Source organism: Cetorhinus maximus, chromosome 21 (genome assembly GCF_964194155.1).
Source record: "Cetorhinus maximus chromosome 21, sCetMax3.hap1.1, whole genome shotgun sequence".
NCBI lineage: Eukaryota > Metazoa > Chordata > Chondrichthyes > Lamniformes > Cetorhinidae > Cetorhinus > Cetorhinus maximus.
In genome coordinates, this window is record NC_135899.1 from 45,362,986 (window position 1) to 45,390,949 (window position 27,964).

General features: G+C 44.0%; 1 protein-coding gene across 1 annotated transcript in view; it reads right to left on the bottom strand.

Annotated features, from left to right (window-relative positions):
- Positions 1–27,964, bottom strand: part of adgrb2 (adhesion G protein-coupled receptor B2) — a 1,091,625-nt gene that overhangs the window by 251,682 nt on the left and 811,979 nt on the right. Inside the window, exon 19 of the mRNA XM_078566906.1 lies at positions 14,760–14,863. Coding sequence (XP_078423032.1) covers positions 14,760–14,863 — 104 coding nt within the window. The remainder of the gene's footprint in view (positions 1–14,759; positions 14,864–27,964) is intronic.

The window sequence follows — 27,964 nt, forward strand, 5'->3', positions numbered from 1 at the left end:
GATGAGGTGGAAGCTGACAGGGATGAGGGTGATGGGGTCTTCGGTGGTGACAACGATGGGGTTGAGGCTCTCGCACTGGCTAGATGAAGCACGCGCACTTTGGAGGCCTTCACAACTGCCAGATTTGTGGAGGATGATATCCTTACATAGCCTCTGAGCATGTCTGACTCCTCTCTCGCCGAGGGCAGCTTGCTTGTGCTCCATGATCAGGGCCATCTCAAAAACGCAGCCATGAAACTTTAGATGCATCTGATGCTGTGTCTGCCTTCAGCAATCTCAGCCTTTCAGGAGCTGGTGCACAGCATCACTGGTCGCAGATGCTGGTGTGATGTGGGTCAGCCCCACCTTAATAGTGCTGAGAACACAGAGAGAATGAGAGAACTCTGTGGCGCCTGCCCACTACACTCTGGCAACAATGACCAGCACAGCTGAGATGCAGGCATCAGTAATGTGTCCAGGGTGTGTGAAGCCGGACCATCACTGTGGCCTGAAGGCCGCACAGAGCACAGGGAATAGGCCCTGGACTGAGACACCAGCCTTTTTATCTTGTGCAGAAAGGTTTCACATCTGAGTGACAAGAACACAGCTCATCAGAACAAGGAACCACAGGCATTCTAAGAGTTTATTGACAAAAGTGAGCAGTATGTACAAGTGATCAACACCCATGACCAGGCTGTGCAACTACATTTACCTAACATTCCTAACCCTGCCACTACGTCTTGGTGCTTCCCAGACATCTACAGCAGAGGTGGAGGCAGCCTGCTGACTGTGACGCCCTGTCTGTGATGACTTTGGAGGGTGTCCTCTGGAGGGCTGAGACTTGGAGGGCCCTGGCCTGCTTTTGGGGTCCTGCTGTGTGGCAGTGGCACCCTCGTTGGCCTGTGAAACTGAATCTGTAGAGGTCACAGGAAGAGGGGAGTCACATGGGCCGGTCACTCCCCGAGTCACCTGGGTGGATGGCCCTGGATCGTGCACCTCCTGATCCTCCTCCCTATGAGTGCCTGAGAGTTCCTGGCTGACTCCATGAGCGGAAGGGGTAGCTGGAGTGAGATCGAGCTGCCCAGCATCCCTCTCGCGTACACACTGTTGGAGGCCAACTATGGCATCAGCAATGGAGTTAAACCCACGCAGCAGTGCAGCAGTGATGCCCTGGACCAAGGTCTCCTCCATCGTGCCTGGCAATCTGAGGAGTGCAGTGGGCATCCCTTCCTGTTGTTCCCTAGCTTGCCTTGCAGCTCCAGAAACTATGACATGACCGAGTCCAGAGGCTCGTCATCTGACTTAGACTCAGCAATGTTCTGGCCTCCAGCAGTACTCTGAGTGCCAGGGACCAGGGAAGTCCATGCCTCCGCCTGCTGTGGATCAGAAAGTGTGATATGCTCACCAGATTGTGATCCCAAAGCTACTCTAAAGCTAGGTCCCACTGAGGTGTGTGTCGCTGCACTGGTGGAGGGTGTGGGTGAGCGCTGTGATGGGACTTCAGGGAGGGTGCCTTCAGATTCCTCTTCAGAGGTTTCTTCGGAGCTTGATTGGAGCCCCTGGGTCATGGACTCTGTCGGCTGTTTGGCAGATGTGCCTGCAGAAGCAAGGGGAGATAATTAGTGCATGGCAGTGGCCTGTGAAACAGGACACATCACTCACGGCATGGTTGTCTGATGGATGTTGCACTGCTGGATCCTCACTTGGTAAAGCAGCGCCGACCTCAGCGTAAGCACAGGACCGGTCCCGGTCATCACCGGCCAGTTAGATGGCTCTGTTTTCGAATTCTGTCAGAACGTTGATTTCCGGCATCCCTCCACCTGTCTGCGACCTTTCCCTCCTGTTGTGAGCCAGTTTGTCCTGCATTATAGAGATGGGGAGAGTACCTCAGGACACCTGCTGGGCCAGATGATAAGTATGCCTGGCCTGTGTGGGTGGTGAGTGGTCCCATGGACGGGATGAGGACAATGACGATGTGTGTGAAAGAGTGAATGGTGATGTCTCTTGCACTGGTAGTGAGTGAGGACCCTGTGGATGTGTGATGGGTTTGAGAGTGTGAGAGTTGGGAGTGTTGAAAAAAGTGACTTACCCTTGCGGAACGAAGGAGATCATTCATCCTTTTGTGGCACCTGGTGGCTGTCCTCTACAGGGCGTTCTTGCTGACCACTGTTGTTACCGTCTCCCAAGCCGGGTTGGTGACATTGCTACCCATCCTGCGGCCAGAGCTGGGGTAGAGCACATCCCGGCAGGCCTCCATGGCAACCAGCAGTTGCTCGAGGGACCTGTTGTTGAAGCGGGAAGCTGTAGTCTTTTTGTCTTTGCTGGCAGTGGTGGTGAGCTGGTGGCGTTGAGCGCTTTGCTGGTGGTTGCCATTTAAATATGGCGACAGGAGTGAAACAACAGCGGGGAGATGGTGAGCAGGCGAATGAGACCCCGCCTGCCACAGAAGTGGCGTGTTTCGCGGGAGTGAATATATAATGAGACGGGCTTGGGAAGATGCAGCGTGAAAACCCACCATTTTCATCGGCGGGTAGGACTAAATTTTATGTACCTGCCACGGCACTTAGTGCAATTCTGGGGAAATTCCACCCATTGTGTTTGAAGCGGGTTTGATGTTCCTTGAACCTAATGTGCTGCGGCCTATTTTCCCAATGTAGACCATTGTATGGTATGCTGTAAATTCCTGGTTTATTTTCAGATGGTATTTTGCCTTTGTGGGTGTGAAGGATGGAGTAGAGCTTCTGAGATTACCTGTGTCGGAATTCTATGTCTGTTGACTTGAGACTACTTTGTACTCTGAGGTGGAACCAAAATACGAGAGGCTGACTAGATTTTTCCTTTTTAGATAATAATCCAATTTTCTCTTGAATGCCTCGATTGATCCTGCCTCCACCACAAAGACAGCGCATTCCAAATCTTAACAACTTGATGCATGAAAACGTTTCTCATCTCCATTGTTTCTTTTGCTAATTATCTTAAATCTGTGCCATCTGGTTCTAGATTATTCCACCAGTGGGGAAGGTTTCTCCCTATCTACACTGCCCAAAGGCCTCAAGAATACCTCTGACAAATCTCCTCTCAACCTTCCCTTCTCCAATGAAAACAGTCCCAACTTCTCCAATCTATGTAACTGAAGTTCCTCAGCCCTGGAATCATTCTTGTGAATCTTTTCTGCACTCTCTGTAATACCTTCAGATCTTTCCTAAATTGTGGCAACCAGAACTGGATGCATAATCTCAGCTGAGGCCAAACCAGTGTTTTATGCAAGTTATCTTGTGTCAAATCAACTGGAATTTTGATTTCCCCTTGATCAGGACATCAAATGGATCATAAAGTTAAATAAATGGAGCTGTATCAGTATGCAAGACATATTGGCTCAGATTTTTGCTGAATCATGCCCGTTAGACTTTTCCCCTCAAACATTTTTTGCTGGAAGTCTGAACTGTGTGTGAACTGTGTGGTGTTTGGGACCTTGGTGAACAATGGAACCAATGGTCCTTAACCAAAGAAATTCCGAGATTGAGAAAGAACAGAAGAACTGAAAGGGAAATAGGGTGATTTAGAGTCAAATCAGGTACAGAAAAGAAATGTAAAGAGAGTGAAGGAAATATTTGAATGAAAGAAAAAAAGAAAATAAGAGTAAGATAAAAATGAAAAAAATTATAAATCTGTAATAATTTATTGTCTATAGGAATGAACTCCATTCTGGGACAGAAAGGTTGAGTTGCAGGAACATAAATCTTGTAAATAAAAAGGGTCTTAATGCTGTTAAGTAGCAACCCTAACTTTCTGCAGCGAGGTTAATTGGAATTAATGTGCAACTGCAGCAGTTTCATGAAACTGATGTAAGGTTGGCGGCTGGCTATCATTTTCACGATGCTAAAGATGGAATGGCATAAATGAGCCAGCAGCTTGTGGTGATTTGTGCTTCAAGGTGGTATCTCTTCCTTACCAGAAGTTACTGGAGTATTTACACATTAGTAATATTGAGCACCATTAAACATGTTGTTCCTTTGGCAGCAAAATTTGGACCAATACTTCATGATTTCTTTTTACAGTTATATAAATATATTACAAAAACAGAATTACCTGGAAAAACTCAGCAGGTCTGGCAGCATCAGTGGAGAAGAAAAGAGTTGACGTTTCGAGTCCTCATGACCCTTCAACAGAACTAAGTAAAAATAGGACAGGGGTGAAATATTTCTTATTTCACCCCTCTCCTATTTTTACTTAGTTCCGTTGAAGGGCCATGAGGACTCGAAACGTCAACTCTTTTCTTCTCGGCCGATGCTGCCAGACCTGCTGAGTTTTTCCAGGTAATTCTCTTTTTGTTTTGGATTTCCAGCATCTGCAGTAGTTTTTTGTTTGTTGAATGTAAATATATTATGCAGCTTCATTTATTCAAGTGGGTTATAAATATGCAATGGGAAATTAGCTTGTGTATATGAGAAATAAATATTTAAGTCTATTGGGCAATTTGCCAAGTTCTAAGTTAGTAGGAGGTGCTCCAACAAATTGGTGCCTTCTGCTCTCTCCGTATGGCTGAAAACTAACCACCATCCTGGCCAGAGGGAAATATTCATTTTGGTGGTTACTGGATAAGTATGCAGGAGTGCAGAAATAAAATTGGCACAAGGCAACTTGCTACCATCTGCTCCAAATGAACTGCAGGACTGAGCATTTTCATTACACATTTGAACAGTCGGCTCTGTTGATGGTTCTGCATATTTATCCAATGGGTTGCTGAGCCATACAGATTAAGATCTTAGGTTCAGTTTTTGGGGATATTCTCTTGGGACAAAACAATGTGATATCAAGGTACATTGAGTTCCAGAGTTCAATACTGGTTTGATAAGATTGGACAGTCAGCAACTGAGCCCAACTGTTTGACAACAGTTCCTGAGGCCAGGAGCATGATGAAACAACTTAATTAACATCAATAGAGAGAAGGTTATTAACCTAGATCTCTGAAAATCATTTATTTATGTCTCTGCATATTGCTTCAGTTCTCTCACATTGATAAGCCTAGTCATACTTGCCATTCAGTTTCTTCTGATAATGTCTTCTGCAGTCGGTATTTTAATCAAAGATGAACTTCAATCTATGACATAGATTGGGACCTGGATATTGAAGGGTATGTGCCATTTAGAAAGGACAGGAGGCTGGGACAGGAAGGGGTGGCTCTAGTAATTAAAGATGATATTAGCACAATAGAGAGGGATGATCGTAGTTCAGGAAATGAGGATATAGAGGCAATTTGGGTAGAGATGAGGAAGGATAAAGACAAGAAGTCACATGAGGGAGTGGTATACAGGGCCCCGAACAGTAACCACATGGTAGGACTGGGTGTAAAGGAAGAAATAATGGAAGACTGTCAGAAAGGTATGGTGATTATCACGAGGGATTTTAATTTACATATAGACTGGAAAAATCAGATGGGCAAAAGTAGCCTACATGAGGAATGTATAGAATGTTTTTGGGATAATTTCTTAGAATAGCATGTTCTGGAGCCAACCCGGGCCAGGCAATACTAGACCTAGAATTGAGCAACGAGATAGGATTAATTAATGACTTCATAGTGAAGGTGCCCCTAGGAAGCAGCAATCATAATATAATTGAATTTTACATTCAGTTTGAGGCAGAGATGAGTGGGTCCAAGACAAGTGCTTTAAATTTAAACAAGGGCAATTATGAAAACAAAGCTAGCAAAAGTGAACTGGCAATTTAGTTTAAGGGATAGGTCAATAGACATGCAGTGGTGGACAATAAGGGGATATTTCAGGATACACAGAACAGAAACATTGCAACGAGAAAGAAAAATTCCTAGGGGTGAACCCACCATCCGTGGTTAATTAAAAAATGTAAAGATGGTATGAAACTTAAAGAAAAAGCATATAATTACACAATGATGTGTGGCAGGTCAGAAGATTGGACAGAATATAAAAAAACAGCAAAGAGTGACAAAAACATTAATAAATAAGGAGGGAAAAATATGATTACGAGAGAAAGTATAGATATTTTAAAAAGAAAAGAATTAACAAAGTGAGTGTTGGTGCTATAGAAAATGAGTCTGGGGAATTAATAATGCAAAATAAGGAGATGGCAGATGAATTGAACCGATATTTTGCCTCGGTCTTCACTACAGAGGATACAAGTATCATCCCAGAAATTGGAAGGGAGGGAGGAACTCAAGAAAATAACAATCACCAGGGAACTGGTACTTAGCAAATTGTTGGAACTGCAGGTTGACAAGTCCCTCGGTCCTGATGGATTTCATCCTAGGGTTTTAAAAGTGGCTAGTGAGTTAGTTGATGCGTTGGTTTTAATTTTCCAAAATTCACTAGATTCGGGAAAACTCCCATTCGATTGGAAAATAGCAAACTCCTTTATTCAAAAAAGGAGGGAAACAGAAAGCTGGAAACTACAGGCCAGTTAGCTTAACATTTGTCATAGGGAAAACGTTAGATACTAATATTAAAAATGTTACTAGCAGGGCACTTAGATAAATTAAAGGCAATCAGGCAGAGTCAACATGGTTTTGTGAAAGGAAAATCGTGTTTAAACAATTTATTGGAGCTCTTTGAAGAAGTAACATATACTGTGGATAAAGTGGAACTGGTGGATTTACTGCACCTAGATTTTCAGAAGGCATTTGATAAGTTGCCACATCTTTTTGCTTTTTGCAGAAAATAAAAGTTCATGTTGTAAAGGGTAACATATTGGCATGGATAGAAGATTAGTGAGCTAACAGGAAACAGAGAGTGGGTGTAAATAGGTCATGTTCTGGTTGGCAAGATATAATGAGTAATGTGTCATAGAGATCAATGCTGGGGCCTCAACTCTTTACAATTTATATAAGTGATTTGGATGAAGGGACTGAAGGGATGGTTGCTAACTTTGCTGCTGACACAAAGCTAGGTAGGAAAGTAAGTTGTGAAGAGGGCAGAAGGAGGTTACAAAGGGATATATATAGGTTAGGTAAATGGCAAAAATCTGGGAAATGGAGTATAATGTGGGAAAATGTGAAATTGTCCATTTTGGTAGGAAGAATAAAAAAGCATATTATTTAAATGGTGAGATATTTTACAGCTCTGAGATGCAAAGGGATCTGGGTGTCCTAGTGCATGAAGCGCAAAAGGTTAGTATACAGGTAAAGCAAGTAATTAGCAAAACTCATAGAATGTCATCATTTATTGCAAGGAGAATTGAATATTAGGGCAGGGAAGTTATGTTTCGGTTATACAGGGCATTGGTGAGACCACATCTGGAGTATTGTGTACAGTTTTGGTCTCCTTATTTAAGGAAGGATGTAAATGCTTTGGAAGCAGTTCAGAGAAGGTTTACTAAACTAATACCTGGAATGGGCGGGTTGCCTTATGAGGAAAGGCTGGTGAGGCTAGACCTGTATTCACTGGAGTTTAGAAGAGTAAGGGGCGACTTCACAGAATCACAGATTTGTTATGGTGCAGAAGGCGGCCATTGGGCCTATCGTGTCTGCACCGGCTCTCCAAATGAGCATGATGACTTAGTGTCATTCTCCAGCCTTTTCCCTGTACCTTCGTACATTGTTTCTCTTCAAATAATCAGCTAATGCTCTCTTGAATCCCTCGATTGAACCTGCCTCCACTACACTTCCAGGCAGTGCATTCCAGACTCGACCCGCTCGCTGTGAGAGAAAGTTTTTTCACACATCACATTAGCTTCTTTTGCAAATCACTTTAAATCTGTGTTCTCTCGTACTCGATCCTTTTACGAGCAGGAACAGTTTCTCCCTCTCTACCCTATGTAGCCCCCTCATGATTTTGAGCACCTCTATCAAATCTCCTCTTCAAGGAGAACAGTCTAACCTCTCCAATCTATCTTCATAACTGAAGTTTTTCATCCCTGGAATCATTCTTGCAAAGCTCTTCTGCATTCTCCAATGTGTTCACACTCTTCCTATAGTGTGGTGCCCTCGGCTGTACACAATACTCCAGCTGAGGTCTTAGTGGCTTATTTAAGTTCAGCATAACCTCCTTGCTCTTTAACTCTATACCCCTATTAATAAAGCCGAGGATACTGTATGCTTTATAAACTGCTCTCTCCACCTGTCCTGCCACTTTCAATCATCTATGCACATATACACCCAGGTCCCTCTGCTCCTGCAACCCCTTAAGAATTGTACCCCTTATTTTACATTGCCAATCCATGTTCTTCCTACCAAAATACATTACCTCACACTTCACATTGAACGTCATCTGCCACTTATCTGCTCACTCCACCAACTTGTCTATGTCCTTTTGAAGTTCTACACTGTCCTCCTCACAGTTTACAATGCTTCCAAGTTTTGTATCATCTGCAACTTTGAAATTGTCCCCTGCACACCAAGATCTAGATCATTAATATATATCAGGAAAAGCAAGGGTCCCAATACCAACCCCTAGGGGGCTCCACTATAAACCCTTTCCAAGCCCGAAAAATATCCATTGACCATTACACTCTGTTTCCTATTACTCAGCCAATTTTGTATCCACGGTGCTCCCTTCCCTTGTATTCCATGAGCTATAATTTTTCTCACAAGCCTGTTGTGTGGCACTGTATCGAACACATGGAAACTTTTGAAAGTCCATGTACACCACATCAACAGCATTACCCTCAGCAACCCTCTCTGTTACCGTTTTTAAAAATTCCAGCAAGACAGTTAACATGATTTCCCCTTTAGAAATCCATGCTGGTTCTTCCTAATCAACCCACATTTTTTTGTGTGGCTACTAATTCTATCCTGAATAATTATTTCTCGAAGCTTCCCCACCACTGAAGTTAAACTGACTGGTCTGTAATTGCTGGGCTTATTGTTACAAGCTTTTCTGAACAAAGGCATAATGTTTGCAATTCTCCAACCTTCTGTCACCTCCCCGAGTCTAGGGAAGACTGAAAGATTATGTCCACTGCCCCTGCGATTTCCACTCTCACTTCCTTCAATATCCTTGGATGCATACTTGATTGACATGATTGAAACATATAAAATCCTGGGGGATCTTGACAGGGTGGATGTGGAAAAGATATTTCCTCTTGTGGGAGAATTTAGAACTGGGGTCACTGTTTAAAAATAAGGAGTCACCAATTTAAGACAGGAGATGAGGGAAAATTATTTCTCTGAGGGTTAAGAGTCTTTGGAATTCTCCTCAGGTGTTGGAGATAGAGTCTTCAAATATTTTTAAGGCAGGTCTAGATAGATTCTTGATAAACAAGGGGTGAAAGTTATCGGGGGTAGCAGGAATGTGCAATTGAGGTTGAAATCAGATAAGCCATGATCTCATTGAATAGTGCAGCAGGTTCAAAGGGCCAAGGGGCATACTCCTGCTCCTAACGTGTATGCTCGTATGTATGTTTGTATGTACAAAACCAAGTGGTGACAATCCTAATCAAAAAACTAAGCTCTGATAAGACCGCTTTCTCTCTGATAGCACTAAAAGAAACCCTGAATAGTGAACTGCAATATAGCAGTGTTGTAGCATTCCTTTAAGGGACAGGAGCAGGCCATCAATAGAAAGGACGTGCATTATGTGACCCAGTTTCAATTTCACTTTGGCCTGAGAGCAGAACACAGCACACACAGCTCTGTTGTTGATGCCTTCAAGCTTTCTATCCATGTATATATGTTCTCATGTCCCTAGTTTGAATAAGTAAACCCACAACATGTTTAACCAATCCCTTATGAGTGATTGGTGCCTTTATATCATTACAAAAACACATGATGTTCAGTGGTGGTCAAGCAGTGTGGCAGCAAGATTAATTACAGATACAACATGGTGAACAGCCTTAGATCACGCTACTTGGCATGAGACGACCCTCGACATTTGTCAGAGCACTACAAGTTTGTAGTGTCAGAGAATGTTAAAATCGCAGCGTGGTGACTGCATAGAAAAGCTTTGAAGACACAGCCCAGCATAGTGCTCAAATAAAGAGCTGATAAGCTTACGGATCCCTCCTGGTGAGACGGCAGTGCATAGCCTGTCTGTTCAGTGAGTGGAACAGCATGTTGAGAGGACCAGCACCAGGTTAGCTCTGTCAAGAAAGGTGAGTGAGCAGGGTGTAGGTCGGATCGATAACGAGCAAGGGGGTGTCAAACAAAAAGAAAAGTAAAACAAAGCCGTTATGAAATTGGGCCAGAGAAAGTTGCGATTATAACAGGTGGCTTTGAGAGTTGCTGAACAATAAATTGAATAAAACAAGGAAGAAGGTCAAAGAGATATTGTCAAAATGTCCACAAAATTCCCCAGTTTGAATTGGGATGCATCTGATCTACTATCCGAAATCAAAATCTTTAAACAGCGCACAGAGCTATGGTTTCTTGATTCAGGTGTGTCTGAACCAGACAAGAAAGCCATAAAAATTTGTTTAGCAATTGGGAATGAAGATCTACACAGGCTGAACACATCTGGATTAACAACAGAAGAGCAAAAGGATCCCCAAAAGATACAGACAACATTGGAAGACTGGTTCAGAATCAGGTTAAACTTCCCTGTATGTCAGCTAGAGTTCATGTCATTTCGATAACAGCCTACTGAATCACTTCATCAGCAGATGCAGAGAAAACGCTGTGTACTGTGATTTTTCAAATGCAGAGCTAGCAAACAGAATTGTTAAGTTGGTGATCACGTCCACTCCCAGGGAAGCATTCCATAAAGATCTGCTAGACAAGTCTAAAACATATAGCATTGGAGAGCTACTGAAGAATGGACGCAAGTATGAAGTGCTCCTCGCAGATCGACAGGTCATAAGTACAACCCCAATTGTTGATGCATTTACTAGAATGTCCAAACCTAGCAAGGCCTGTGGAAAGTGGGGTCTTCTGCATGTACCAAGGAAATGCCCATCTTTTAATCAATTCTCCAAGGCATGTATCAGAAATAACCATTGGCAGTGCCAGGGCATGAGAGCAAAGGTTGATGCAGCTATAAAGAACCATGAACTGATACAAACAGGCCATACACAACTGGTATCTTCAAGCAATAAGAATGACCACCCGGTATCCAGTCAGAAATATAAGGTGTTTAACAAAGGAGAAAATGATGGTGATGTACATGACGACACGAAGAGCGGTAAACGCATGTTTCACACCGTCAATCTCATGTAAAACACAGTCCCGCACGAAATCACAGTGGGATCATCCAATGGTGTCTGCCATGGCGGAATAGTGTGGGAGGCCAGCGACAACCTTCTTTGCATCCCAGCCCAGAACATGTCTGGACAAGTGTGACGTGCAAAAGTCGGGACTTAGCATTAGGGCCTTGCTCAGATCATGGACATTCAAAGAGCATAAGATGTTGGAGCCCCACAGCTACCAGACCTTGGAGGAACATGTGCATCGCATGCTAGGTGGATTCTCATAAGCATGGCTCCACTGCGAAGCAGTTCTTGGAAGGTGGGAGGTCTCCGTTGATGTCTTGGGTCTGCTTCAGAACATCACAGTCATGGCCATGGGTTGCTATGGATGATCGACGAGGTAGGGGAGAGGAAGGTCCAGCTGTGAGTGGGGGAGGAAGGTGTACCGGGGGGGGGGGGCGCAGGGGGACAGCAAGGTCTAGGTTTGACTGGGAGAGGAAGATGTACTATGGGGGTGGAAGGTGGGGGTGAGGTTCAGGGGGTGGAGAACAAAGGTGTCAGGGCTGGACGAAGGGGTCAGGGGATGGATGGAGTACGGGAGGGTGTAATGGGGGACAATGTGGCAAGTGGGGAAGTAGGTGTAAACGGGGAGGAAGGTGTAAGAGGAATCCGGAGGGGAGAAGGAGTCCGGAACGGGGAAGGAGTCTGGAGGGGGAAAGGAATCCTGGGGGGTAGGGGGTGGAGGAGTCCAGGGGAGGAAGGGGGAAAGGAGTCCGGGGGTGGGTGAAGGAGTCCAGAGGAATGGGGAAGGAGCCTGGAGCAGTGGCTGGAAAGGGTGTCTGCAGGGGGAGAAGGAGTCCGTAGGGGAAGGAATGAGTCAAGAGGGGGAACAAGGAGCAAGGGTGACAGAGGGAGTAAAGGTGGTGGAGGGAGTAAGGAGGGGGGAATGTCCAGGTGAACATGCAAGGGAGGGGTCTGTGGAGTCAATGACTGCCTCCTGGGGAGAGAGAACTGGCGATGGATGTGGTAGGAGGGAATGGTGAGTATGAGAGGGAGAAAAGTGAGCTGGGAAAGTGGGAGTGAGGGTGCAACAGTAGCAGTAGGAGGGCCGGCAAGCGTGGTTGGTGAGGACTCGGAGGCGGATATGGACACTGGGGGTGGGAAGGACGAGGTCAGGGAGGTCCATGTGGATGGAGGTGGGATTTTTGGGTAGGTAGGGAATGTGCACATTTATCTGGACATCCTGGAATGAAAAGAGTTCTGGTTGGTAGGTGACAGTGGGGAGGTGGAAGGCGATGCCGGGGTGGGGTCAATGCCAACAGCACCGACGTCGCAGACACAGACCATGTCCTCACCAGTCAGCGTGATGGCACACTCCTCAAAGTAAGCAAGGGGCCAAATGTGGGCCATGCCAACCCCAGTCTGGGACCTCTCCCTGCTGTTGTGAGCTAGCTTCTCCTGCATGAAAACAGATGGAGTGTGTGAGAGCAGGACACATGGCACTACGTGGAATGTTTGTGTGATGACCGGAGCCATGGACGGGTTGAGAATGCAAGTTCTAGAGATGTGAGAGTCTGTGTGAGAATTAGTGCTGTTGTCCTTTGAGGTGTGAGATCCCTGTGGATGTGTGATGAGTTTGAGAGTGTGTGAGTTGAGAGCGATGAGGTGGTTGGCTTACCCTGGCGGAACAGACGAGAGCATTCATCTTCTTCCTGCACTGGATGGCTGACCTCCTCTGTGCTCCGGTGGCACTGACCACTGCTGCTACTGCCTCCCAGGCCGGATTGGTGACTCTGGTGGACCTCCTGTTGTCAGAGCAGGGGTAGAGGACATCGCAGAGGCTTTCCACTGCGTCCAGCACACGCCCCAGAGACGCTTCACTAAATTTGGGGGTTGCCGTCTTCTTTGCTTTCGGGGCCATCTGTTGCCTGGAACAGCCTTGGTCTGAAGACATGAATTAGGCATCTGGTGCGCTTTAAATATGGCATCGGAGTGAGGAAATGCTGAGGTCACGGTGTGGCGGGCAATTCCGAACCTGCCCACCAGCATTCCGGTGTGTTCCTCGTGAATGCATAATTAAAAAGGCAAGATGCACCAGCAATGGACAATACAGTGCAAAAAGCTGCCATTCTACTCTCTCAGAAACAAGAGAGCAAGTTTTAAAACCGCAAGAGAAGATGATCAATGTGCATGATAAAAATGCAGGTACAAAATTACCAAGTTTACAGTTGGGCAACAAGTTTGCATCCAGGCTTCCTGAGAAGAAAGGTAGCAACTAGCAAAGGTAACATGGGTTTGCTCAGAACCAAGGTATCATGAAATCATTACGCACAAAGACGCAAAGGTGAGGTGTAACTGAGGACACATCAGATCCATTCCAGCTCCTCAACCACCATACAGTCCTACTGCATCTCGGGCAAGATCCAATTGCAACCAGGAACAACATCCACGAATGACAATTCCACAGCTCACTGTGACTAAACATAAACATGAACTTCTTTGGCAGGGGGGGGGAAGGTATCTTTAAAAAGAAAGGGGCATGTTGTAACATTTCTTCAAGGGATAGCAGTGTGCCATCACTAATAGGGAAGTGTGTCATTTGTTCCAGCCTCAGTTTCACTTTGGCTTGTGAGAACATAGCACACACAGCTCTGCTGTCGATGTCTTCAAGCTTTCTATCCACATATGTATGTTCTCATGTGCCTTGTTTAAATAAATTAATCAACAAACGTGTTTACATAATTCTTTATGAGTGATTGGTGCCTTTGTATCATTATAACAACACAAGAAGCAGCATACACTGTTTAAAAGGACTGATAACAAAACCTTTGTTTAAAATCCCGATGGTAAGATAGTTGTTACGATTTTGCACTATGGGGTATTTACACGACTCACGATTAGTCCACAAGTGGACTTTTAACCTTACCTGCTCATTGTTTAGGTGCAAGTAGTGAAAACCAGAGATTGAACATAGAATCCTTACCCCCTGTATTCTGTTTTATTTCAATATACATCTGTCTTCAGGGGGAAGATGACTAACACCCTTAACTAACTGAGGCACAGGCTCTAAACTCAGACACAAATCTATTTAACATTGCGCAGATAAATAAGTGGCTTTCAGTATAGTCTTAATTATGAACTTAATTATTTTCCTGCACAACCACTGAACATAACACTAATTCTTGAAACATAATCGCTCACTGCATCTCTCATGAGTACCTTGGTAGTAATTCATAGCTTGTCAATTGTCTAAGACGATTGACTCCATTCACTTTGCAAAATCTATAATGGTTGGAAATAATGCAGACAGCTATCAAAAAATGCTATTCAACAAATTAAAACTAGTGAATCTGCATTCAATATATGTTAGCATGTTAAACTCCCTTCGTTCAAAAGGAACCAGGCCTGCCAGGATGTAAAATATATTCCTGTATTCCTGTAGCTTGAAGGAAAGTAAAAACTGGATAATAAAATAACAAAGATATAAACTGTTCTTTTTATCACAACTGCATAAAAATGTGTCCCCTTGTTAACTGAATTACTATCGCCTTTGATAACAGAGTTAATGGATGCTCCACCACCTATTTTATAATCAGAATACAGTGAACAGGACCACACACAGAGTAATATTATATTGGTGCAGTTTTAACAATTGGTATTTTGTATACAATTACTAGGTTGATGTACAGTACCTCCAAAAAGCAGCATATACAGCAAGCAATGTTAAAAGGGCCATACAGGCAATTCCACATCCGATCATTAATGGGACAGACGGTACTCCTGTAAATTCCATGCTCTGAAAAGTAAATCAAAAAGGGAGGTCAGATTTTCCCAGGATGTAACAACACTGCTAATGTTTGTGTGTTTTCACAATTGTAAATACATACTAACATAAATATTTGCATTTATATCACACATTTTCATGTTAAAACACCTCAAAGTACATCACAAAATTAATTTCTTTCGAAGTGCAGCAATTCTTATGCAGGAAAATGGGCCAACTAATCTGTACCAACGCCGGGCATGTGCATTTGTATGCGTGGCCACCATCTTTATAGGGGGCAATGTGCAGCAGGGTGCGTGCACAGTCATCGCTAGCCCTGGAATTGCAAATGTTACAGCTCTGGCGGCTTCAGGTAACACTTTTAACAATCCCTTCCATCCATAGCTCACCCAAAGCCTCAGAGACAGGGCCAGAAAGAGCAAGTGGCAAATGGCACACATTCCGTCCGCCCATCCTCAACGCCAACCCCCAATTAAAATGGCACATCTTGTTGGTGTCTTTTTAGAAATTTATTAAAAGATGAAATATTGAAAGAAATGGCTTGGGAGAGAGAGAGAAAGCAGGAGAGAGGAAGATAGGGAAATGGCCACACCCCAAGTGCCCGCCCACCACGGGGCTCAGGAAGCATGGAATTGCTTGAAATTTCAGACCAGCCATTTAATTAGTTCAGAGGGAAAGTCAACCTGGATTTGTTGTTTTTTTCTTGTGGTATGAATCATTTTGGGGATTCATGGTGTTATGGCACAGCATATGGTAAGTGCTGAGCTGCTCAAATCCCAGAGAGAAACTTGAAACAGCTGCCACAACTGTTTTTGCAATTTGCATTTTATTTCAAGGTGCGTGCCTTGAATTCAGTAGTAATAAGTCCACCGAGTCAAGAGGTTTTTTACAAAACTAAATTAAACATTTCTTAATAGGAGAAAATATTTTAAGCACATACATAGGTATACAAATTGCTACTGTAATAACTCCTAACTCCCCTGATGAATCTGACTCCCAGCTACACCTATGTTAAGGCAACAGTAAAACAACATATGGCAGGATCTTCCAGTCGGTGAGCAGGGGCGGGTTGGACAATCCTGTTCTAAATGGACGACCTCACACATACCTACATTGAAATTAATTGGTCAAAGTTTTGCCCACTGTCACACCCATGTGTACCCGTGAATGCATGAAAAATGAATGTTTTAATATGTTTAAAAATGTGTAATATGGACAATTTGCATTGCAACAAGATTGAGTCAAGGGGGTCAGGTGACCTCCCTCCCTGTCTGCAAATATACTTGAAACTGCCCAAGGCTGGGAGCAGCTGACTTGTCTGGTTAGGATACTAATATGGAAACAATCTTCTGGAACATTCCTTTGAGAAAATATTAAAAATGCAACAAATCTCTCCTATCAATGTAACAGCTACTGTTATCCAAGTGCCTACAGAAACCAGTGCATAACGACTGCACAGACCTCAGGGCTGCAGAATGAATTGCCACAGAATGGCTGTGAGGAAAAAAACATTCTATCACAAGGAGACGCAAATAGACAAGATTCAAACCCTATTATGTGTCAACGCTAACGTCATCAGGGACTATTTGTGTGGACAATGGAAACACCGATACTATGGTCACCTGAAAAAAAATCACCTTATGATAAGAAATATTTATTAACACACATCTTGAGAGTAGTCTCAAATGTCAGTCAGTCTGGGAGTCAAAGAAATTCAAAGGGAAAAAAATCCCACCCAGCAAAGAAAGAACCCTGCCAAGAATTCACTAACAAACAGAGAAGCGGGGCTAGCCTTTTACTGACAGATTTGCAGAACCAAGCCAGATTTTCGCTACAGAGGCTCCAATATAACTTCCTGGAGCAAAGCCAGGAGCAAGACACTGTGAAATCATCGCCAGAAACTTCTAACCTACATTTTCTTCAGTGAACGAAAATGAAATCATCAGGCCAGCAACGTTTCCAGCTTTCATCTGGAAAGACAAGGGTAATGGTAACTTTTTGGACTCTTTTAAAAATATAAGTGCATGTTACCTCTTTTGTAATCACCTTCTCTTGTGTGTGTTTCTTATGTGAGTGGGCATTGTTGCAATTATATTTGGGCGTTGAAAAATAAACATTTATTTCTTTTTTTAAATTTATGAGAAAACCTGTCTTGTGTCTGTTCTTGAGAGTTACAGAACTCAAGAGGTTAAATTCTTCTTTAAAACACATCTTGTTGCAGTTATTTGAGAGGTGAAATGAAGGGGGAATCATCCTACCATTTCTCCTCTGCCCACAACACCACTCAATTAAGCTATCAACGTCCCTATGATTTTATGCTCCCTTTTACACTACTTTACTATGTCACCAATCTATGCACCATCACTAAACTTGGATACATGGCTGTCTAATGCATTATCTAAGTCATTAATAAATATAGTGAATAGCTAATTCCCAGCACAGATTCTTAAGGGACACCACTAGTCACTTCCATCCAATTCAAGTATATAACCATTATATCTAATCCCTGTCTTCTACTGTCTAACCAACTCCTCCAATTAAACATTCTCATCCTCCCATTGAAACACTTTCATAGACCCATAGACGTTTACAGCACAGAAGGAGGCCATTCGACCCATTGCATCCATGCCGATCAAAAGATCTGACTACACTAATCCCATTTTCCAGCACTTAGCCCATATCTCTGGAGGCTACAGCAACACAAGTGAATAGATAAATACATCTTAAATGTTATGAGAGTTTTTGGCTCAACCACCCTTTCAGGCAGTGAGTTCCAGACTCCCACCACCCTCTGGGTGAAAAAGATTCTCCTCAACTCTCCTCTTAGCCTTCTACCTCTTACTTAAATCTATTCTCCCTGGTTATTGACCTCTCTACTAATGGAAAAAGTGCCTTCCTATTCACCCTATCCATGTCCCTCATAATCTTATACATCTCTATCAAGTCCCCTCTCAACCTTCGCTGCTCCAAGGAAAACAATAGCTAAGACCCTCCAGCCCACACAGCATCCTGGTAAATTTCCTCTGCACTCTCTGCAGTGCTACCACATCCTTCCTATAATGTGGTGACCAGAACTGCTTGCAATACTCCAGTTGTGGTCCAACCAGCGTTTTATCCAGTTCCAGCATAACCTCCCTGCTCTTGTATTTTATGCCTCGGCTAATAAAGGCAAGTATCCCATATGCCTTCTTAACCACCTTATCTATCTGCCCTGCTACCTTCATAGATCTGTGAATATGCACACCAAGGCCCCTCTGATCTTCAGTACTTTCCAAGGTCCTAACATTCATAGTGTAATCCCTTGCCTTATTAGCCCTTCCCAAGGGCATTACCTCACACTTTTCCAGGTTGAATTCCATTTGCCACTGCTCTGCCCCCCTGACCAGCCCATTGATATCCTCCTGCAGTTTACAGCTATCCTCCTCATTATTTACCACTCTTCAAATTTTCATGTCATCCGCAAACTTCGTGATCATACCCCTTACAGTTAAGTCCAAATCACTTATGTACACCACATACACCAAGGGCCCCAGCACCGAGCCCTGCGGAACTCCACGGGAAACAGGTTTCCAGTCACAGAAACATCCCTCTACCATTACCCTCTGCTTCCTGCCTCTCAGCCAATTTTGGATGTAATGCGCCACTTTGCCTTGGATTCCATGGGCTCTTACTTTCTTGACCAGTCTGTCATGAGGGACCTTATCAAAAGCCTTGCTAAAGTCCATGTAGACCACATCAAAGCATTACCTTCATCAACACTCCTGGTTACCTCCTCAAAAAATTTGATCAAATTTGTCAAACATGACCTTCCCTTAACAAATCCAAGCTGACTATCCCTGATTAATCAGTGTCTGATTAATTTTGTTCTAGTAACTTCCCCACCACCAAGGTTAGACTGACTAGCCTGTAATTTCCTGGTCTATCCCTTCCTCTCTTTATTAATAGTGGGACAACATTAGCAGTCCTCCAGTCTTTTGGCTGGCAGCTCACCTGTGGTCAGAGAGGATTTGAAGATTACTGCCAGTGCCCCTGATATCTCTTCCTTTTCCTCCCTCAACAGCATGGGGTACATCTCACCTGGGCCTGCAGATTTATCCACTTTTAATGCCACTAAACCTGCTAGTACCTTCTCTCTCTCTATGTTAATTTCCTCTAATATTTCACAGTCCTCCACCCTGATGTCTATACCTGCGTTGTGCTTTTCCATTGTGAAGACTGACGCAAAGTATTCATTGAGGACTGTACCCTGGTCTTCCGGGTCCACACACAGATTATCTCTATTTGGCCCTATTCTTTCCCTAATTATTCTCTTGCTCTTCATATATTTAAAACAACCATTTGGGTTTTCCTTTATTCCACCCACCAATACTTTCTCATGCACTCTCTTAGCTTTCCTAATTTCCTTTTTAAGATCCCCCTGCACTTTTTATACTCCTCTAGGGACTTTTCCGTATTAAGCCCTTGCTATCTGCCATAAGCTTCCCTTTTTTTCTTAATCTTAACCTTTTAGTCCCTTGACATCTAGGGTTCTCCGGACTTGGTCCCCCCTTTGTTTTTAAGGGAACATATTTGCCATGTATTCTCGCTACTTCCTCCTTAAATGCCTCCCACTGCTCTGACACAGTTTTATCTGCAAGTAGCTGCTCCCAGTTCACTTGGGCCAAATCATATCTCATCTTAGTAAAATTAGCCTTTCCCCAGTTTAGAACTTTTATTCCCAGCCCAACCTTATCCTTTTCCATAACTATCCTAAATCTAACTGAATTATGAACACTATCTCCAAAATGCTCCCCTACTGATATGTCTTCCACCTGCCCAGGCTCATTTCCGAACATTAGGTCCAGAACTGCCCCCTTCCTTGTTGGGCTTTCTACGTACTGGCTTAAAAAGTTCTCCTGGATGCAACTTAAGAATTTTGCTCCCTCCCTACCTTGCACACTAAAACTATCCCAATTAATATTTGGGTAGTTAAAATCCCCTACTATTACTGCCTTATTATTCTTATTTTTCTTTGAAATTTGATTACATATTTGATTCTCTATCTCTCCCTGACTCTTTGGGGACCCATAGTACACACCCAACAGCGTGTTTGCCACTGTTGCGCTTTTTAACTTCTACTCATATGGCCTCATTTGATGATCCTTCCAGGATATCATCCCTCCTCACTGCTATAATTGATTCCTTAATCAATTGCGACCCCCCTGCCCCTCCTCTTCTATCCACCTCTCTATCTCGTCTGAATACCCTGCAACCAGGAATGTTGAGCTGCCAATCCTGCCCTTCTTTTAGCCAAGTCTCGGCAATAGCTATGATATCATACTCTCACGTGCTTATCTGTGCTCTCAGCTCGTCTGTCTTATTGTTCAAGCTCCCTGCTTTAAAATATATTCCATTTAGCCTTGCTAAGCTCACTTCTTTCGTATCTAGCCTATGTTTCGTCTGCCTTCCAGACTCATTTACTAGCGCTTTAACTTCTAATTCCATCTCAGCTTCTCTCCCCTCTGAAGTGCTTTTTAGGACCCCATCCCCCTGCCAATTTAGTTTAAATCTGCCCCAAAAGCATTAGCAAACCTCCCCACGAGAATGCTGGTCCCATTCCAGTTCAGATATAACCAGTCCAACTTGTACAGGTCCCACCTCCCCTACACCTAGACCCTAAGCACTGGAATTCCCTAAACCTCTCTCTCTCTCACCATTTCTCTCTCCCTATTATAACCTACTCCTTTGACTAACCTTTTATTCACCCTTGACAATGCCTTGACCTTGGCTCTGTGAAAATTTTTGTATGATTACACGTTTGTGAAGCACCTTTGGGCATTTTTTGTCTGATAAAGGTGCTATAAAAATGCTAATTATTCTCCTTGAACAAACAGCTACCTTTCTTTGGGAAAGATTCAAGTCACCCAGCCTAACCTCATGCTCTCCATTGGAGCATACACTGAGCTACATGGAGGAGCTGTGCAACAGGTAGTGTAGAAAATGATTTACAAGGTTCACATCTTGGGGTTAAGTGCTTAGCAGTTATTGTACTCCTTTTCAACACTGTATGGAGATAATTTTTTATTTTCCAGAACAAAGAGCATATCTCAAGATGGAATTCACTCTAACAAACCCTACTTCTGTTTTTTTTCCTGCAATGACAACACCGAAGCAGTTGTACCCAAAATTGCTTCTTGTTGAAGAGATAAAATACACTGCAGTACATCATTATCACAGCATTCTAATAATGATATCCAGTAGCAGTTAATGAGACTGAATTAACCTTGCATCTAGCCACTGTGCATGTAATAGGATGTCAGAAGCTACACTTCTACATACACATTAGCAAACCAATTAGCCAGAATGTGTTTTGTACTGTTGCTAATGTTCACAGCTTAAAATCATCAAGAATCATGCAACAGCTTTCAGGAATTTTGGCAAAGGTTCTAAATGGCATTGTTGTAAAAAAAACTTATTAACTTCAGATATATTGTTCAAATGTACACATTATTTCATGAGAATTAATAGAATGGAATGTGTCCAGTGCATATTCCATAAATCTTTCTGAGGACCGATTAAACCTCAGGTCTAATGTTATGAAGACCTATTTCAGCTCGTTCTTGCCCCAGGTAACTTATTTCTTCCTATCTTCTTCTTATGTTTTTCCTCTAAACCAATCTCTTCCCACCTTCATCTCTTCTGACAGCCTCCATCACTTTAACCTTTGCCAGTTTCCTGGTTCTAACCATGGCCCGGGTTTTCTGGCCCTGGCGTAGTGGCTTTCCCTGTGGCAGATGTGGTGAACCATTCAAATCTCCTTTGACTTTGGCAGGACCAGAAGGTCCTGCTGGCAGGAGGGGCTAGAAAATCCCACTCCGTATCCTTTTCACTATGGACGTCCAATTCCCCGCCAAGATAGTTTGAGGGCCCTCAGCTTTCCTTGAACAGAAATGCAACCAGTCTCCATCTACTACCACTCTCCTTTGCATGGCTGAACTAGCTCTTACATTGAACAACTTCTCTGTTAACTTTGGTTATTTTCTCCAATTAAAAGTTTTTGCTGTGGCCCTTTCTACGTCTGCCTTTCTGTGGGATATGTAGAACTTTCTTTGTTGCAATCTTACTCAGGCCACCTCCCACCTCTTTTTCAGGTACATTGACTGTATTTCCTGCATTGCCTCATCGCAACCAGAAAATTGAATCAAACTAACTTCCAATTTCCATCCTTCCCCTACAACCCCCTTAACATGGTCCATCCCTGATTTTTCCCTTCCTCAACTTCTTTATCTCCATTTCTGGGGATAGGCTGTCAACTGATATCTACTTTTACTCAGTTTCCTTGATTACACTTCCTCCCACCCCACTTCCTGTAAGAACTCTATATCATTCTCCCAGTTTCTGCATCTCCATTCTATTTGTTCTGATGATACCATCTTCCAATGTCTTCTGTTTTTCTTCAACCAAAGATTTCCCTTGAACATAGGTAACAGGGCCTTCAACTGAGTCCATCCCATATCCTGCAGTTCTACTTTCAACTCTTCCCCTCCTTCCCAGAACCATGATAGGATTTCCGATGTTCTCACCTTCCACCCCAACAGCCTCTACATTCAGTTGACATTCCTCCATCATTTTTTGCCACCTTCGGCATGATGTCACCGTCAAAAACATTCTCCCCTCTCAGCATTCCAAAGGGACCATTCCCTCTGAATACCCATGACCAGTGGTGCTGAAACATTTTCATCTGCAGAACACTTTGGCAGTGCCAAAAACCCTGTTCCACTTGCTTGACACTGCAAAAAAAAAATACTCATCAGAATTAATGGGAAGGTGCTGCTTTTGATGAGGCAATGTCTGGTTCCAAGTTGGAGAGTTTCAGTCTCATATCAGGCTCTATGTTCAACTGGTTCCTTCTCTTTGTTTTCAGCCCAACAAACGTTAAAAATTCAATCTCACGGTTGTATATTGCTGAGGATGGTAGCAGGTGCTTCAGAGCTGTATTGGTAAGTCCAGGACACTTGGACTGTACTTAGAGCTAACAGTCTGTCAAAATTTCTCTCTGAGAACCACATTCAGTGGCTTGCACTTTGGCACAGCCCACAAACCATCGAGAGGTCCTTCAAGGATCACGGACCACAGTTTGATAATCACTGCCTTGATCTATTCTTCCGTTACTTCCAACACCTCCCTCTGTTTCTCACAGCACTTCCTGTGCAAGCGCAGGAGATGCAGAGTCTGCCCTTCTGCCTCACATTTGTTCTTCCCTTTCCCACGAATTTCCCGAGCTGTGTACTTGCTTAAAAACATTTAAATCTTTTTCCAGCTCTGGTGAAAAGTCATCAACCTGAATCATTAACTTTGTTTCTCCTTCCACAGGTACTGCCTGACTTGCTGAGTGTTTCTAACCTTTTCTATTTATTTCAGAATTTGAGAATCCACAGTATTTTGCTTTCTGAACAAGTTTTTTTTTTCTACAGATCAATGCTGGTGGAACTGAAGGGGTTTTTAATTCATTCACGGGATGTGGGTTTCGCTGGCTGGGCCAGCATTTATAGCCCATCCCTAATGCCCTTGAGGAGGTGATGGTGAGCTGCCTTCTTGAACCGCTGCAGTCCATGTGGTGTAGGTACACCCATAGTGCTGTTAGGAAGGGGGTTCCAGGATTTTGACCCAGCAACAGTGAAGGAATGGCGATATATTTTCAAGTCAGGATGGTGAGTGACTTGGAAGGGAACATCCAAGTGGTGATGTTCCCATCTATCTGCTGCCCTTGTCCTTCTAGATGGTGGTGGTTGTGGGTTTGGAAGGTGCTGTCTAAGGAGCCTTGGTGAGTCTCTGCAATGCATGTTGTAGATGGTACACACTGCTGCTACTGTGAGTCGGTGTTGGAGGGAGTGCATGTTGGTGGATGTGGTGCCAATCAAGCGGGCTGCTTTGTCTTGGACGGTGTCAAGCTTCTTGAGTATTGTGGGAGCTGCACTCACCCAGCCAAATGGGGAGTATTCCATCACACTCCTTTCTTGTGCTTTGTAGATGGTGGACAAGCTTTGGGGAGTCAGGAGATGAGTTACTTGTCACACAATTCCTAGCCTCTAACCTGCTGTTGTAGACACAGGGTAGAATTTTGCCCTTGGATGGCATGCAGGCCCCACAGGCTCGGCGGCAGGCGGACAATCGACCCCCGCCACCAAAACGGGGCCCGCTGCCATTTTGATTGGGCGGGCCAATTAAGGCCTGCCTAGCAGCCTGCCTGACAGGAAGCGCTATGCGCTTACTGTGCGGGGGGAGAGGGATTCCTCATCTGTCAAAGTGCGCTCTTTTGCGTATGCGCGCACTGCTCCCCGAGGCAAAGTCCTGTCTCAGGGAGATTTGTGACAGGTAAGTAAAGTATAAAAATAGATAAATATTGAAATTATTAACATGTCCCTCTCATGTGACAATGTCACATGTGATGGGACATGTTAATAATAAACACATAAAATTTATTAAATGTTTAAAAAACGGACATGAAACTTCATCCCGCCAGTGGATGAAGTTTCATGAATAATCAGAAGCCCGCTGGGGCTCCTGGCCTGCCCACCAGCCTTAAGCTTGGACGGGCAGGTCTCTAATTATGTTAATGAGCCTGTCAATGGCCTCAATTGGCCATTGACAGGTCGGCAGGTGGACAGCTGATTTAGCTGTCCGCCTGCCTTCCTAAAAATTTAAAGGGACCGGGATGACGTCGGGGATTCCTCCCGACATCATCCCGTGTCATTTTCCCCTCGGTGAGCGGGCCCCGGCCCCAAATTGCCGAGGGGAAAATCCTGCCCACAGTAGTTATATGGCTAGTCCAGCTCAGTTTCTGATCAATGGTAATTCCTCCAGGATATTGATAGTGGGGATTCAGTGATGGTAATGCCATTGAACATCAAGGGCCAATGGTTAGATTCTCTCTTGTTGGAGATGGTCATTGCCAGGCACTTGTATGGTGCGAATGTTACTTGCCACTTGTAATATCCAAGGATATTGTCCAGGTCTTGCTGCATTTGGACATGGACTGCTTCAGTATCTGAGGAGACACGAATGGTGCTGAACATTGTGCAATCATCAGCAAACATCCCCACTTCTGACCTTATGGCGGAAGGAAGGTCATTGATGAAGCAGCTGAAGATGGGCCGAGGACACTACCCTGAGAAACTCCTGCAGTGATGTCCTGGAACTGAGATGACTGACTTCCAACAACCACAACCATCTTCCTTTGTGCTCGATATGACTCCAACCAGTGGAGAATTTTCCCCCTGATTCCCATTGACTCCTGTTTTGTTAGGGCTCCTTGATGACACACTCGGTCAAATGTGGCCTTGATGTCAAGGGCAGTCACTCTCTCCTGCCCCAAAATTTCTTCACTTCATGCTCAGTTCTCATGGCCAGTGTTTTAAAATGGGTCAGGGCCAACATCACATGCGGACAGAAGCACAACTTGCTACCGCCGGCCTCCGTGCCAGTTCTCACCATGATCACAATCCCGAGCCATTTTCAATGAGCATGACTTGGGGGCTGTCATAATGATGACCGAATGCATTTGGATACTTGGGTTGGTACTGTATCACCTGTTGCATACTAATGAAGGTCAACCATGTCAGATAGCATGTGGTCGGAGATTAGTCAACATGGCAGATTAAATGATGTCACTGATGCTAAAACTGTGACTTTGAGTGTTGTTATTTCAGCCTGAGGTGTGACAGTGGGGATGAGGATAAATGCGAAGATATCTAGGATTGTGTCATGGCATTTGCTGGAGCTGATAAGTCTGCAGTCTGGGGAATTGAGCCGTTTTATCTGATGGGTGATGCCAGGACTGTCAGCGTGAAGTGAAAAGCATGGCTCGAGAAGTTTGAATCGTATGCTGCTTTTGGATGGATGACAGTGGCACGGAAAGCACAGTGACGGATTTATCATTGTCAATGAGGGGTGCTTTGGTGAGGGAAACTTTCCAGATGTTGTCTTACATGGGAGAAAAGGCAGATTATAAACATGCAGTGAAAGCTTTGAAGGACCATTACATGGCAACACCAAATGCCACCTTCGAAAGGAATGTTTTCCATCAGATGGACAGAAACAGGGAGAAACAGTAGCTCAATTTGTGACAAGTTGGAGGCAGGTGACGGATGGATGCAATTATGTTGCGATGGATCAGAAAATCCAGATAATGGATCAAGTAGGATAATTTGAGGTGTAAGCTGTTGGAAAGGCATGGCGGCTTAACGTTGGATGACATTTTGAAAATAGCAGCTGCACTGGAAGCAGTGGATGGACAATTTCACAGCATGAAACTTGGTCTCATCTCTGCCATTGGCACAACAGAAGTTAAAGTTAACTGAGCAGCACAACAGAATCCAGGTATGTGTAAATGTAAACAACAAAAGTCTGAGAGACAGTGTTTCAGATGTGACAACTTGGGACACTACGGAAAAGTTGCCTGGTGCTCTGCTAATGAAAGATAGGCAAAAATGTGGGGCTAAGACCATTTTGTAAGAAGTGCAGAAGCAAATCTGAATATCGAGGAAAGCCTGGCAAACTATGTAAAGGAAAGAGAGATGAAAGTAGCACAACTGTGAGACAAGTTAAAGAAGATGCAGAGAGTAGGGACATGAATAGCAATCCTAGATACATGTTTTATGTCAACGAGAGCAACCACGAGAAAGTTGCAGTGATTGTTGGTCATGTTGAAGTTAGCATTATTGTAGATTCAGGTAGTGACAGTAATGTCATCAACAGAGCCCTGTGGGAGGAACTGAAGGCAAAGAGAAGCAAGTGCATGTATTGAAAATGTGTCAGAAAGCTCTATCTTTACAATCTAAAACCTCACTTCAAACTGTTGGATACTTCAGTGAGGATGTGAGAGCTGGGGATCGGTATGTCGAGGCAGAATTTGTAGTTATTGGAGGATGGTGAATCTCTTCTGATCAGAAAAATTGCCCAAGCTTTGGGGGTGCTACATATTGGATTGACATTGAATTCTGTGAAATCCTATGTGAAGCTTAGAGTGGAGTTTGGACCAGTGTTACATGGAATTGGGAAGTTACTGAACCGCCAAGTGAGATTAAGCATTGATGAGAAATTGAAGCCTGTAGCTCAGCCTGTACACAGGACAACTTTTGGCCAGAGAGGGAAAGTTGAGGCAAAGATCAAGGAACTGATTGGCCAAGACATCATAGTGCCAGTTGAAGGACCAGTATCGTGGGTGAGTCCTTTTGTGGTCATGCCTGGACAAAACGGTGACATCAGAATCGGTGTTGATAATTGCCAGGTGAATGAAGTGGTAGTGAGAGAATGTTACCCAATTCCCACCGTGGACAAAGCCTTTCAAGAGTTGTCAACAAGCAAGGTGTTTTCCATGTTAGACTTAAAGCGGGGATACCACCAGCTGGAGTTTCATCCTGATTTAGGAAAGGTGGCAACTTCTGTCGCTCATTGTGGGCTTTACTGATACAAAAGATTGCTATTTGGCAGCAATGTGGCACCAGGGCTTTACCAGCACAGAATCCATAAAGTGATACAAGGGATTCCAGGAACAGCCAATATCTTAGATGGCATCATTTTTCATGGAGCCAAAAGAGAGGAACAACTTGAGGGGCTAATTGTAGTCAGCAGGAGTTACCGTAAATGCAGAAAACTGCTTGCTGAGCCTGATAGAGCTCCCATTCATAGGGCATAAACTCACGAGCTGCAGAATCAATCCAGCCAAAGACAAGACAGAAGCAACAGTGGAGGCATGTGAATCACAAAATGCCAAAGAAGTGAGAAGTTGCCTGGGACTTGTGAACTATTGTGCGATGTGTATCCCAAACTTCTCTACCCTGGCTGATCTGTTGAGGAAGTTGACCAAAAAGAATGAATGGTTCAGATTAGATGAAGAACAGAAAGCTGCCTTCTAAGCTTTGAAAGACAGCTTGACAAGTGCTTGAATCCTGGTATACTATAATCCAAGTTCACCAACAAAAGTCATAGCAAATGCTAGCTCAGAAGAATTTGGAGCAGTGCTGGTGCAAATGAATGCGGAAGGTCCGAGAATCATTGCTTATGTGAGCATATCTCTGACAGATGTGGAAAGGAGATATTTGCAGATGGAGAAAGAGACCCTAGGATTGGCGT